Consider the following 14,878-nt stretch of genomic DNA (forward strand, 5'->3'; position numbering starts at 1 on the left):
TTTTATGCTAGGGTTATTGTTTTTCCCTTATGGAAAAAGAAGTTGCATTTTAGGGGACAGTGTCACAGAAAGCAGGTGAGTCTGCTAGGGGATGGGAGAGCTGACGAATGAAAGGCACAGGCAACTTTCTGGGGAGATTTTAGCTCAGAGGGCTGGGCCACAGTCCTGGCTTGGCCCTGGGTCTTGAGTGACCCTGGGCAAGCCATGTAACCTCTGTGGGTCTGTTTTACGTCTGTAGATGGAGACCTGTTTGTGTAATCATTCACGCATTCAGTCATTCAAAACTGAATGTTGTACTGTAGAAATTCAAAATTATGTGTTTTAGAAGTGTTGTGGGGATCAAATGGGAAAACCAACTGGAACGCTTTCTGTGAGCTATCAAATGGTAGATAAATGTGACAATTAATTAATTTAGGCTGAGCATTCTGACTAGCGCTATCCAATGGAAATGTAATGTAAGCCATGTAGGAGGTTTAAAATTTTCTAGTAGTACATTAGAAAAGGAAAAACTAACAGATACAATTACTTTTAATTGTATACTTTATTTAATCCAATATATTAAAAAGATGATCATTTCAACATATAACCAAAGGAAAACGCATTACTGAGATTTTGACTTTATACTAATTTTTGAAAACCTGATATGTATTTGATGCTTAGAGCACATGTCAGTTCAAACAGATCACCTTCCAAACGTTCAAAAGCCACATACATGGCTAGTGGCTACATACCAGACAGCACAGATCTGGGTATTTCCTGGACAGAGTAGTCCATTATTTTGTTACCAATGTCCATTTTTCTGGTTTCTCATGGCTAAGCTCCTTTCTCCTTGGGTCATAGGTATTATGAGACAGGGAGCATCAAGCCTGGGGTAATTGGAGGATCCAAACCAAAGGTCGCCACACCCAAAGTGGTGGAAAAAATCGCTGAGTATAAACGCCAAAATCCCACCATGTTTGCCTGGGAGATCAGGGACCGGCTGCTGGCGGAACGGGTGTGTGACAACGACACGGTGCCCAGCGTCAGTTCCATCAACAGGTGAGTGGCCGGTGCCTTTGGGAAGCTGAGGGTCTGGGGGGGAGCGGGTGGGAATGCTTGTGGCTATGCACGTGCCTTTCCTGGAGATCTGGTCTCTCCTTTCACCAAGACCCCATAGGGATTATCAGTCAGGAGGGATGGGCACAGGGCTGGATGGGTCTCTCTATCACTCTTCTTGCCAAAGTAGGCAGAAGTCCTAAGCCCAGGGAGAGGAGGCTATGCCAGCACCCGGCTGCTGCAAATTTTTCTGACTCCCGAGTCATTTCCGTTACTCCCTCCACTACCTGCCTCTGCGTGTGGAGCACTCAACAATGAATTGTCCTGTTAGGTCTTCACAAACGTCGCTTACCTTGCACGCCAGTCCCCAAGGTTAGCACTGGCCCACCTCAGAGCTTCCCAGGAGGAAAATCTTTGCCTCCAGTTTGGGCAGAGGTTGAGGCACTGAATGTGGGGAACAGAGCCTGAACTTGCAGTTGGGAGATTTCAGCTCCTTTCAGATTTGCCAGGCCTGCCACAAACTCAGAGTGTGACCTTGACAAGGCTCTTCCTGTCTCTGAGAGCCCAGGATCTGGTGGTACTGATATGGGTCTGTGTTTTCCTAGAGTGACATCCAGGATACTAAGACACTGTGCAGTTAGGGGGTTGCCTTCTCCTCAGTTGCCCTGAATCTCACCTTTGGACAGAAAGAATCAGAGAGACACCTTAAGTACCAGGCAGAGGATCTTCTTGGGAGGGCTTTCTTTTATCCAGTCTGGTCCAGAATACATCCAACAGAGCTTTCAGAACTGAATTCCTGAAAGAACGTTTTCTGTTGTAGGGGGTGTGGTCTCAGCTCCATTGAAACCTGTAGAGTCAAGGATGTAGTTGTGAGATGACAGAAATGATGGTTCTCTGAACCCCACAAAGAAAAGCGAGGCCAGCAGACTGAAAACCTGAGCAGTTCCCATTCCTCCAAGGTCACGCCCTGCTCTTGTGCAGAGCCTGCCTGGGCACAGGGGACCCCTGCAGCAAAACGAGGTGGTCAAACCAGACTGTTTCTAAGATCCCCTCTGGTCCTGACAGTTGTTGCTTCCATGATGATTCAAACGCACAGAATCGCCGTGTGAGTGTCCATGTTGGTAGTTAGAGTCCTGCTGTCTCATAAACCGTTAGCCTGATTTTTTTCTCTCACCTTTACGTTGGCTCTGGCATCCCACAAGGTGCTATGAAGAACCAGGGGAATCAGACGTACGATCTGTCTCTTGGTTTCTGTTCGAGAGGGGCTCCTTGTCCAGGGAGGGGTTCTAGCTTTCACTGAGGGCTCTGGACAGCCTGACAATAGGCACAGAATCGCTGGAGAGGTAGCAGTTATTGTGTTGGGTTTGCAGTGCCATACGGTGCTGAGTCGCTTCAGTCATTGTCCGGCTTTTTGGGACGCTATGGATGGACTGTGGCCCGCCAGGATCCTCTGTCCTTGGGATTCTCCAGACAAGGATCCTGGAGTAGGTTTTTAGGGGGCTTGTGGGGGAATAGCTCCAGTTCTTTCTGGATTATGAGGGGGTCTGTATGCTTTTGGAGTCCCCTACTTCCAGCTCTTTGGAAGTTTTCCATGGCACCAGGCAACGTGACTTTTCCCCCTTACCTGTGTCTCCAAAAACCTTAACGTGGAGTGAGGTGTGAGCTGCTCAGAGCGGTGAAGGAGCAGAGCAGCTTCCATAAACCTGGTGGTCAGGCTCTGGGGATCCAGAGACTTTTCAATCTAGGTTACACAGGTGGTTTCAAAGATAACTCAGGTGGCCTGTGGAGGTCATAAACGCCAGTGCTGACGTGGAACCAGGCAGGTGGTGCCCCGGGGAAGTGGCTCAGGCATAAGGCAGCCAGGGAAGTTTGGGTCTGTGCAAACTAGGAACCCAAGCTGTATTGAAGGGGCAGTTGTCTCTCGGCTCCAACTGAAAGCCGCTGGGCATGTGGGCCCAGTGGTAGCCCGATTTTTTCCGTTCTTAAAGAGAATCCAGAAACTAGCACTTGTTTGCGTATGCATGTGTGTGTTTGTGTATATGAAATCTCTATACCTTTAAACAGTGGCAACTAATGTCAATGAGAAAATGCCTTTGCGGGACAAGCACAAATCATTTGCTGGCCCCTAGCTTCTATCTTCTGTCCTACAAGGAGGAAAACTGTTTTTTGAATGTCCTTTAGAAAAATAAAACTAGCACATCAAACCAGCGATAGTGAACTTTACAAACTACCTCTCCCCAATTATGGTAAAGAACTAATATTCCCTTATAAAATAGGTTTATTTAAATTAAAAAGTACGTTATTTGAAAGAAGCATATGAAGCAGCCCGAGCACAGTGATTACAGATGTGGTGAAGGTTGTGAAGGGGGTACTTGAAGGCGTGTCCAGGGAAATCACAGCTCAGCTGGTGCTCTGTGTCCCGAGTGGTGCTGTGTGGGGGGTCAGGCTGCTAGTTGCGGGGCGGTGGCTAGCCGCAGGGCTCTCTGTGGTGTCCCAGCCCACATGGTGACCCAGTGTCCTCACTGGCTGTGCCTCTAAGGGGCATCCACATCTGTGATCTCCGACAGCCTCAAGGCTTAACTCTCTTGTGACAGGTATAGAAACTAAGGCCCGGTATCTATACACAGTGCACGGGAGTGCACAGGAACTGTGACTCTGAGCTCGAAGTGGGGAAGTGGGCGTGCAGCCCAGGTCCCCTGATGGGAAGAGGAGGGCTGTTTCTTTCCTCCACTCCCGGGTAGGACTCTGCCAGCACAGAACCGAGAACTAAGGAACTGTGAGGAGAGCGGCAAGGGGAAGCAGTCATCCCCGCTGCCTTCCCACTCCCTTCCCCAGCCTCGCAGCCTGGATGCTTTGCTGCCTGTCTGTAGGCTTCCTCTGTGATCTATAGCCTTTTCCTGCGCTTCTTTCTGGGGCTCCTCCTGGGAGCACTCTCTGGCTCCTCACCACATTCTTCAATGAGAGCTCTTTGGTGTCTTTAGCAACAGACCGTGCAATGCAAATAAACTACGGGTGGCAGGTGGGGGGTGGCAGTCCTGTGTCTGTGTGACTGCTTCCCCCTGCCCACACCCCCACAAAGCCTGAGCCGTCCCAGTACACAGTTTTATTTTCCACATAAAGATCCCACTGCATTCTAACAGATGCCGCTTCCAAGTAACTGTCTTGCAAATGTTGTGTAAGAGGTCCGTAGCTCCCTCTCCCAGCCGCTGCTTCCCTGGGAGGCGATGTCTCACTGCTCCACTCCTTCAAACAGCTGGGGAGGGAGGGGTGGCTGGATGGGTAGCTATTCTGGTGGCCACAGCGCCTCCCCCCGCCCCACCAGAAGTGTGTGAATTCCTGCTGCCTCCTGGGGATCCTGCCTGGGAAGCTATGACTGACTGGGTGAAGCAACACTGAACCACTTCTGCTGGGGTTGTGGGAGATTTCCTGGGACACAAACCATCATGTTTATGTGACTTTTTAAGGACAAATACATGCTGGGATGCTCACAACCTGCAGAAAGGATGCTTGGACTCCAACCTGAGACAGTTGGAGGTGACTCTTCTGGAGCTGAGCCCAATGCCGGGGGTGAGGGGACGGATGGGATCTTCCTTCTTTGTTTGTTCTCCCATGGCCCTAAACCGAGTGGCACTCCCAGCTTAGAGGGGCAGCCCTATTTAGCGCCAGCCGTGGTTGTCCTGTGAGAATGTGGGGCCAATATTCTGGGTGTTCTGATTTTTCAGGAGAAGCTAGAAATTAATGTATTCATGTAAAGCTCCCAACTTACCAATATTGACAACTGATTCAAATGAAAATAAATGTACTCTGCAGGCCACATGGGCCTGGTCCAGCGATGGGTGTGACCTGGGGATGACCCTCTATAAACTCAGTTCTTCAGCCTCACTTGGGCAGCAAGCCTTCAGGGATCATGCATCCCTTTCCTCTTTCTTTTCCATGTCAATTGCCGGCCTGCCTGTCACCTGTGGGCTCTCTGCAGCTTGGCTGTCTTGCAGCTTGGACCCTTGGTTTTTGCATTCTTAGTACAGTTGATGGCCCAAGATTCTTTCTGCACCTATGGAACCAATGGCAGTTTGATCAGTGCAGTAAACATGGGTATTTCTTCAGCCCTATAACCTCATTTCTTATTTTAAGGCCACACGATTTTCTTTCAATGGAATTTTGTATGTGGTGGTGGGGGGCGGGGTGGCGGCTGGGGGTGATAGTGAGAAGACTTAGCCTTTCCAAGCAGTGAGGGTGATGTTGAAATGGGACCCTTGCCAATGTCTGTAATATCTAAAGTTGCTCAGACTTGGAATCTTTGGATTCTAGATGGATTTTGAATCCAGAAAGGCTTTATGTGTTACATAGGAAGTATTTAGTGCCTCTGCTAATGTCCCACCTCCTTTGAATGTGGTTCAAAGAAAAGTGCCCAGGCATGGGAGCTGACTTGCCACGTGACCTTGGGCAGGTCATTTGAGCACTCTGGGCTTTAGTTTTCTTATTTGTAGGAGTTCGTTGATTGTTGAGCTTCCTCCCCCATTGGACCATCTAGAATGATCCTATGGCATTCAAGGTCAGGCAAAGTAAAGTAAAGGGCTGTACCTCTTAGTGCTGACTGTCAATTAGCCTCAATTGTCTCTGGTTTAGAAAAGTCCAGAGTGTGACTCTTATGGTGATGAGTCCTGATGTTAATTTTTTGTTTTTTAAGAATCACTCTAATTCAGTTACAGTCTCGTTTTCCAACTCCCATTTCTTCTCCGTGGAAGATGATGCTCTTTGTTCTCTTCCTGGCAGCTGCTGCAGGCAGATGGGCAGAATCTCTGTCTCTGGAGATACCTTTGAAGGGTTCCCTACAGTTCAGGTCCCCCCATAAAGGACAGCCCTGCCACAGCCTTAAAATAGGGTGTGGGTATGACTACCTCCCCTCCCCAGATCCCAAGAGGATCCCATGTGTTTTTAAGGCATTTGTGGAAAATATGAACCTTTTAAGGTTGAAGCTATTCATTATTCTTTATGAAGATACCAATGAAAATAACAACAACTAACGTTTATCGAGAATTTACTATGCAGCAACCACTGGTCTAAGTACTTAACTAATGCTCATAATAGCCCTATGAGGCGAGAATGATTCTTAGTCTCATTTTGCAGATGGAAAAATTGAGGTAGAGAGGTTAAGTAACTTGCCCAAGGTCATGCAGATGGCAGATTGTAAAACTGGTGTTCAAACTCTAAAAGTCTGGTTCTGGGGCCTGCTTACCCCACTGCAGCTGCCGCTCAATGATTTATAACAATGGATTATGTTTTGCCGACAATTTACAAATATTTTTAAAGAAAAATAAGGAAAATATAATTTTCTTTGCCTATGTAAGAATTTAATGGAAGACAATGCTTTGAAAATTAGGACTTTATGCTGGACTTCAATGGGAAATAGTTACAATATATTTTACCATATGTTTATATGTGTATAAATCAAAATATAGATAAATATAGTTAAATCTTGCATCTCCATATATGTTCACACATCTAGCGATATATATGTAGACACACACACGTGTATACACAGAGAAGGTGACGTACACAGACATGCCCAGATTAGGTCAGATGCTAGCTTAATTCCTGTAGTCTGAAAAACTGGCTCACTCCTGGGCCTTTGTTAAGACATTCCCTATTTGCTTAGTCAAAATAAGTGGTTTGAATATTGGAGAAAACAAATAAGCAAACACTGTGAGGATATTTGAGGCAAAACATTGCTGACTCAACAGAAAACAGCAAAAGTCCCTCTGCAGAGCCCGGGTGGCCTGGGCTTCAGAGAGCCCGTGGCCGGGCTGTGGTGTGAACAGAAACGTCCATTCCAGGCTGTCAGCTGGGGATGCAGAGTGCCCTCCATGCCCAGCGTTGAGCTGTGAGATCACAGAGAGCAGGGCCCAAGGCCTGATGAATTTTAGAGGAGGCATCTGCCATTCCTCTTCTCCCCATCCTTGTACACAAACTAGAGACCAGTGCAGCCTGAAACGAACTTCCAGAAAGAATGTTCTGGAATGTGAGAAAGTTTCTTATATAAAGCTGACTGAACAGAGCAGGACATAGACTTGTACACGTGGTTTAATCCTGATTTTATTAAGAAAAAAAATGGATATTTCCAAATGCACATAGGAATGCGAGCATAAAGGAAATACATCAAAATGTGGTTTTAGATGTCTTCCTTATACTTGTCCAAATAGTCTACCATGAACACAAAGGACTTTTATAATTAGGAAGCACTCTAATAAATGTTCTTTAAAAGGTCACAGTTGGAGGCTGGGATAGAACTTTTCCAAAGCAGCTGCACATTTTATTACCATCCACCCTTCTCCTAAGTGCCAAGGAAGGAATCTTCTTCCAGACCCCAGGTGACTTTTGGCCTGGCCCTGGTCAACCACTCCCTTGTGGCTCAGTTGGTAAAGAATCTGCCTACAATGCAGGAGACGGGGGTTCGATCCCTGGGTCAGGAAGATCCCCTGGAGAACCCACTCTAGTATTCTTGTCTGGAGAATCCCAGGCACATCAATCCCTGACTCCTTTGCAACCCCATGGACTGTGGCCTGCCAGCTTCCTCTGTCCATGGAATTTTCCTGGCAAGAATAGTGGAACGGGTTGCCATTTCCTCCTCCAGGGTATCTTTCCAACCCAGGGATCGAAGCTGCTTCTCCCGTGTCTCCTGCATTGAACAGAGGAGCCTGGTGGGCTACAGCCCGTGGGATTGCCAAGGGTCAGACATGACTGCGTGACTCACTCACTTTCACTTCACTTTGTTCAGCTGCTCTACAATGCATTGGGCTCAGGGGTCTCATGAAGGCCTCACGTGTTGTCCCAGCTGGAAATTTACTAAGAGCCCGAGGTTCTGCTGAAGGCATCAGAGCTGCCAGGTAGCGAAGGGAAGGTGCCGCTGCTATTGACCATTTTATACACTGGGCTTTATGATAAGATTTTTTTTTTATCTAAAAAGGATGGATTAAAGTAAGCCAAGAGTGGTCTGTTCCAATTCCCTCATTGTATTGAGGCCCCCACAGTGGAGTGGACTTACCCAGGGTTGGAGTCAAGTTCACCCTAGAACTAGAGCAAGATCTCCGGGAAGGCCATGCAGGACAGCCCTGGCTCCAGCTCTGTAGAGCCTTTCCGCTGTTCTGTGTAATCCAGGCTTCCTCTTAGCCAAGCCAGGCCAGAGTTAAAGTGGCAGCACTTTGACCCTTTCCAGTTTTGTAGCAACATTCACACTGCTCCCCTCTCCCCCTTGACAATTTCTGATGGTGTGCATGTGTGCTCAGTAGCTCAGTCATATCTGACTCTTCTGTGACCCCCTGGACTGTAGCCTGCCAGCTTCCTCTGTCCATGGAATTTTCCAGGCAAGAATAGTGGAGCGGGTTGCCATTTCCTCCTCTAGAGTATCTTCCCAACCCAGGGATCGAACCTGCGTCTCCTGTGTCTCCTGCATCAGCAGACAGATCCTTAACCCCTGTGCCACCTGGCAGGGATGTTGTTCTTCCTGTGGCTTTCTAAGGCAGAGAAACCAGAGTGTGAGGGCTGCCAGGGGACAGGGGGGTCACCGAGTTCAGTGGCTTTATTCCCCAGATGGGAGGTTGAGGTCCAGGCAAGAGAAGTAACTTCCTAACTTGCTCAGTGAGTTCCTGATGGAGCTGAAGCTGCTCCAAGAATAGGATGACTATTTGTAATATTAACACATCAATCTCTTCCTACAGAAGAGGCAGTTGAGGCCCCAAGAGGGGTGCCAGTTACCCAAAGACACCCAGGGAGGTAGGGGCTGAGCTAGAACTAATCTATAATTTTTCCAAACCCCCAGTTCCAGACCTGGATTTATAATCTGTTCCCAAGTCCGCGACCCAACTTGATATGGGTTTCTGGCATTGCCACTTGAGATCTCTTCTCTGCTGTGACGGTAAAAATAGCAATTTTTTTTTCTCAATTTTTCACAGGATCATCCGGACAAAGGTACAACAGCCACCCAACCAGCCGGTTCCAGCGTCCAGTCACAGCATAGGTAAGAACTTTTAAAAAAAAAAATCTAAAAATCTAATGGGCTCCAAGTACTCAAAAGAACTTTTAATCATTCTTATGGACAGATAATTCTGCATAAAACACTTCGGCACACGTACTAATGTGCCTTCTTTGTCATTCTCCAAGGGCTGAACCTGGTAAATGAATTTTATAAATACTGCTAAAAGGTTTTGAATTTTACTGATTATTATGATAAATAGCTTTCACCATGAGACAGAAAATTGAAATCTAAGCCAAAAAAAAAAAAAAAATCCACTAATGGGGGTCTATAGAATGTCAGATAATTAAAGTAATAAATCAAGAAAGGGATACTTATTCATAACATTTTCTGCATCATTAGTCAGTAAGTAGTTTTGAATGTGTTTTTTTCTTCTACCAACCAGCCCTTCTACAATTCTTTGTGCACTTGCAGTCTTGAGTGAAGATGTGGCAAAACTTCCTAAACTTTCTCTCTCTCTCTTGCTTCGATCTCGTTGCTCCGTAAACTATCAAGGGCTGCCACCGGGGTTTCTGACACTCATGGGTAAAGTCTGACCGTGACCAAGGAGGGGAGTTATATTTCCTACTACTCAGGAATTCAGAAGTTTCCCTTGCCTTCCCTTCCCTGCAAAGATCCTGAGATGAAATGACGTGTTTCTACTCAAGGTGTATTATTTCTCCACCTGGGATAAGGGAAACACCTCTGGTTAGCTGGGAGAAAGCGTGAAGATCTCTGATTGCATCAAAGTAAGACAGAATTCCTCCTTTACATAAAATCATTCTTCATTTAGTAATCCCTCCAAAAAGCATTGGCTAAGCCCCTGCTATGCAACCTGTTGTGGAGACTAACATCATTAAGGGAATGGGACAAAATCCCCTGTTCTCAAGGGCTTCTTGGTCTAGTGGGGACTATCACAAAGAACCCAGGTTTCCACAGATGTTTTCAGACTTGCCTGGTGACTCCGTGGTAGAATCCGCCTGCCAATGCAGGAGATGTGGGTTTGATCCCTGGGTTGAGAAGACCTCCGGAGAAGGAAAAGGCGACGCTCCAGTATTCTTGCCTGGGAGATCCCATGGATACAGGAGCCTGATGGGCTACAGCCCATGGGATCACAAAGGGTTAGACATGACTTAGCGATTGAACAACAAGAACAACGACAATTACAAAGAGAAGTTTGCAAACGCTGAGATCAGGCTCCAGAAGAAAGCACAGGGTACTGGGAACAGAAGAGAGGGACGGACCAGCCGTGCTGAGCTGGAGTGAAGAGGAGTGAGGAAAGTTTCTGGAGAGATGGCTGTGTCTGGGGTTTCATTTGCAGCTTTAAGTATTTCAGGTCCTATAGCAATGACTACTAAGGGTAACTGATAATATTCTTCCAGTTGGGTTAGAGGAATAATTCCACTGGACAGCAGAATGCCTTATCTCAGAAATTTGTATAAAAACCATATCTTCTGTGTGGGCCGCCCCTAATAGTTTATAAACTTATCGAAGAGTGAAGAAATGGAAGCTTTAGAGAGATGAAATAACTAGCCCTCGGTCACATGGCCAGTCAGTGGAGGAGCCAGAATTGGAACCTGGGTCTTTTGAGCTAAGTGTGATCACAAAATATTGGAACAAATGTCATCAGCTCTGTCAGCAGCATGGTGAACCTTGGTTACATGTGGTTGTTGTTGTTTAAAGTATCAAATGACTTGTGATCTTCTTTCTTCCTCTGTTCTTTGCACCTTAACACAAAAAAGGTTGTGAGATTTGCATAAATCTATTTTGAGGCACTTCTTCTGGTGAAGGAAAAGAGAAGTTAACGATTTCTACTTCTGTGTCTCCTAAGGAAGATCTAAAATCAAACTCAACTATGAGAAGAAAGCTCTGTTCCCCTTAGGTCTGGAGGGGCAAAAGCTGGATGTGCTCCAAGGAAAGCAACAAACAGCTTCTCAACGGATCACCACCATCTCCAATACTTTCTTACGCTTTAGAGTCAAAAGCAGCTCCACCTGCCTCCAGCTAGTTATAGCCAAAGGAAATGTGCCTGAGATTGGTCTACAGGTTTTAATGAACCGAGAAAGAATTCCCACAGCCCAGAAATGAAAATTCAGCTGTACGGCTTGAGAGGACCCTGATGACCGAAGGGTCTCCCTCTTAGATTCTGGGGCCAGGAGTTAATGTGAAACTTGCTGAAACCTCCCCTCCCCCATTCTTATTCTTAGGAACTTAGATATTAATACCTCAGTCACAGTAAGTCATCAACCCACGTTTTGGGGCAGAAGAAATCTAGACTTCAAGCTAGACGACCCAAGGCTGAGCCCTGGTGCTACTGCTTATCCGTGAGATGACTTTGAGCCAGTCACTCTGCCGTATGGAGGCTCGGGTTCCTCACTTGATAAATGAGAATGAATAATAGCATTCAGTTATTGCAAGCATCAAACGAAAAGTACGTTATTCATGTGAAGCATATTATTGTTTTTTCATGATTCATTAGTGAGGAGCAGCTTACTACAGGGCTTAAGACTTTAGTTCTTGGGTTCCAGTTACTGCACTGTCTCATTAGCTGTGTGACCTTGGGCAAGTCACTTACCTTCTCTGAGCCTTGGTTCCCGTACTTTTCCAGTGACCTAACTTATAAGTTTGTTCTCAGAATTAAATATGATAATGCAAGAATGCCTGGCACAGAGTAAGTTCTCAGAAAAGATTAACATTATTATATATCATTGTATATAACATAGAGTATATTCATATATATATTATATACATATAATATATATATAAGACTTCCCAGGTGGCCCAGACAGTAAAGTGTCTGCCTACAACGCGGGAGACCCAGATTTGAACCCTGGGTCGGGAAGATCCCCTGGAGAGGGAAATGGCAACCCACTCCAGTAGACTTGCCTGGAAAACCCCATGGCCGGAGGATTTTGGTAGGCTACAGTCCATGGGGTCGCAAAGATTTGGACACGACTGAGCAATTTCACTTTCACTTTTAATATTAAAATCCAGGTAAACTGGAAGGAGAAAAGACAGGAGCTATTAAAAAAAGAGACAGTCTTCATGTGGTGCTTTGCTAGCTGTGTGTGTGAGTGTGCAGATACTTATGTCTGCGTGGATGGGTGCATGTGCAAATAGGCAGTGAGCCTGCCTAAATGGTAGGTTGCTTTCAGCCCTGGCTGGCTGTGGGTTCCAGCTCCCCAGGCTCTCTGCTCCATCCCCCTGATTCCTGCATCCTCGGATAGGCTGGGTGTGAGCTCCTCTCACCGCTGTCAGTTCTCCTGGGAGGGGGGCGCTCTTACCTTTCAGGTGTGGCTGCCTTCTGGGGGAGGCACCCTTAGCACGCCCCCGCCCTCTCCGCGCGGCCCCACCGAGCCGGCGTTGGGGGAGCGCCTTGGTTTTGGCCCGATGGCTGGGGCCCAGCCTTCCTCCGCGGAGCCGCCCCCCAGCCCCCTGCCGGGCCCTGACCGCCCTCTCCCTCCGCGCAGTGTCCACGGGCTCCGTGACGCAGGTGTCCTCGGTGAGCACGGACTCGGCGGGCTCCTCCTACTCCATCAGCGGCATCCTGGGCATTACATCCCCCAGCGCCGACACCAACAAGCGCAAGAGAGACGAAGGTAAGAGACGCCGCCGCCGCGCGCCGTCGGGGCTGGGCCCACCGACTCTGAGGGATCTGTTTCCAGGCCCTGGGTCAGGGGCGGGAGCACAGACGACCGCTCTGCGCTCCCCTTATCTGCAGAGCTCTGGAGGCGCCGGGCCCAGCCCCACCTGACCCTCGGGGAAGGGGCTAAGCCTCCTGGGAGAGGGAAGGGGCTAAGCCTCCTGGGAGAGGACGAGGGGCCCGGCTGGGACTGGACTTCTCCCTGGCCTCCTCCCATCTTCACCCTTTGGAGGGAAAGGCGGGCCTGGCAGAACTCCCTGGCCTGTGCTTTGCCGCCTCTGAGAAGCCGGTGCCTGGGCAGATGTGATGCCCAAAGGCAGGGTGTGGGGGTGTGAGCACTGCAGCAATGGCCCCTTTTGGGGGGACCTCTGAGGAGAGGAAGGGTCTGGGCACAGAGAGATGGGCACCCCTGCTGTAGTAGGCTTAGCGGCTGGGGTCCCTCCCAGGCCTTCAGCTAGTGCTGGGAGTGGGTGGTTGAGGAAGTGAGTAATCTCATCTCTGCCCTTAGGGCCTGGAAGGAAGGAGTGCAGGGGCCTCCCAGGGATTAAATAGATGTCAATCTTCCCTGTTGGTTTTTCTCAACCCTCAGTATGCTGCCCCAGCCTCCAGAACTGGCTGCCTCTGTCCCGGACACTGGCCCACCTTAACCCTGATCTTTCCCTGGGTGGGCTGCCAGCTTGGGCTGACATTCCTGGGTCTGAGAGGAGAAATGACCCCCCTGGGAGTCTGCAAAACCTTTGTCGGGAAAGGAAAGGGGAAAAAAAAAAAAAAGCCAGGGTTTAGGGCCTGAGAGCAGCGTGACAGAAATCTTGATTCAATTATTCAGTTCTTTGGCACAGCTCCCCTTCTCAACTCCGTGTAAGGGATGTATGTTCTGTATGCGCATGTGCCTAAGTACTTACGATCCGTAACTAGAAAGCTGAGTCGGCCCAGTGGTGGATCGGCCTGTGGTCCGTGTGTTCCAGGCCAGGCAGGAGCTGGGCCCACGGCTTCTGCGTCGGGCTATGGGAGATGATCCACGGCCGTTGGAACCTGCCTCACCTCTCCCCCTGCTCCTGATGTCAGCAGATGCAGCAGTCTTTTCCTTGGCGGCTTGCTGGGCCGTGCTCCTGGAGGAGGCAGCGGGCCTACCCTCTCTGTTGGTTTATGGGCTTGATGGTGTCATCTCTTCATTGTCACCTGGACTCACTGCAGTTGTGCCCAAGCTGGGGCTTGCTGTGTTTGATCATGTGGAGGGGCGGGTATTTGAGGCTCCCTCAGAGGCTGAGGGATAGAGGCAGAGTTTCGAAGAGAAAAAAAGAAAAGTTGAGTTTGATGTGTACCATCAAACACACAGGTCCTGAATTGGCGAGACTGTGTCACTGTGTTTGTTGAGCACGCTAATGGCTTTCGGTCTCTGGTGAGTGGTCACTCGAGCCTCCCAAGCTGCTTGAGAAGGTGTAGAGTGGTCAAGATGTGGGTGTTGTTCGTCTACACTGCTCTGTGCTGGGCAGATCCTTCCTGAAGGCTGTGACCCAAAGTATTGACCTTGAAGAGGGACAGTGACACGTTGGGATGTGTCCAGATGGGGATAACCTGATGAAGGGGTATTTGGAGGAACATGTTAGGGCTCTAAGGATGTTTTGGTACCAAGAGGAGGAGAATGAGCAGGGCTGGATTGTTGCTTTCAAATATTTGGAGGGCTGACATGGAAGGCAAAAGGAATGAGACTGCTGCTTAGCCTCAAAGGCCAGTGTGAGACAGATGCAGAAGAGATTTCAGCTCAGAGTACAAGTCTACAAATATGAGCGTGGTCTAGGGCAAAAAGGGGCTGCCTCAGGAAGTAGTGAGTGCCCATCACCAGAGGTGTGTTAGCAGAGCCTCGGTGGCCTTTTGCTGGGCTGCTGTGTAAGAGTATCAAGAATCAGATGCAGGGTTTGATGATCTTTCAGATCCTCAGTTTGGGAATTTATGATTGAGCCCTGATCCCCAGAAAAACTTGGGAGGAGACCCCGTCTGTGGTCTGGGGCTAAGGGAGAATGAGTTGATGGCCCTGAAAGCTTACAGGATTGGAAAGATTGGGAGACCAAGCCACAAGCAGAGCCCCCACCCACTCCCTGCCCTGCATCACTGAGGGTGGTTGTGGTTGGGCAGAGAGGTGGCTGGAAGCGCCCTTGCTCATAGCAGCAAACTGCCTGGGAGGAGTATAGTGA

At 48.5% G+C, this 14,878-nt stretch overlaps 1 protein-coding gene across 5 annotated transcripts in view; it reads left to right on the top strand.

The window, feature by feature from the left end:
• PAX5 (paired box 5) overlaps positions 1-14,878 on the top strand; it is a 184,568-nt gene that overhangs the window by 18,057 nt on the left and 151,633 nt on the right. For all 5 annotated transcript variants that reach the window (XM_043487197.1, XM_043487199.1, XM_043487198.1 and 2 more), the window contains 3 exons: positions 841-1,038; positions 8,985-9,049; positions 12,514-12,642. In XM_043487197.1, coding sequence (XP_043343132.1) covers positions 841-1,038; positions 8,985-9,049; positions 12,514-12,642 — 392 coding nt within the window. The remainder of the gene's footprint in view (positions 1-840; positions 1,039-8,984; positions 9,050-12,513; positions 12,643-14,878) is intronic.

This window comes from Cervus canadensis, chromosome 14 (assembly GCF_019320065.1).
Source record: "Cervus canadensis isolate Bull #8, Minnesota chromosome 14, ASM1932006v1, whole genome shotgun sequence".
NCBI lineage: Eukaryota > Metazoa > Chordata > Mammalia > Artiodactyla > Cervidae > Cervus > Cervus canadensis.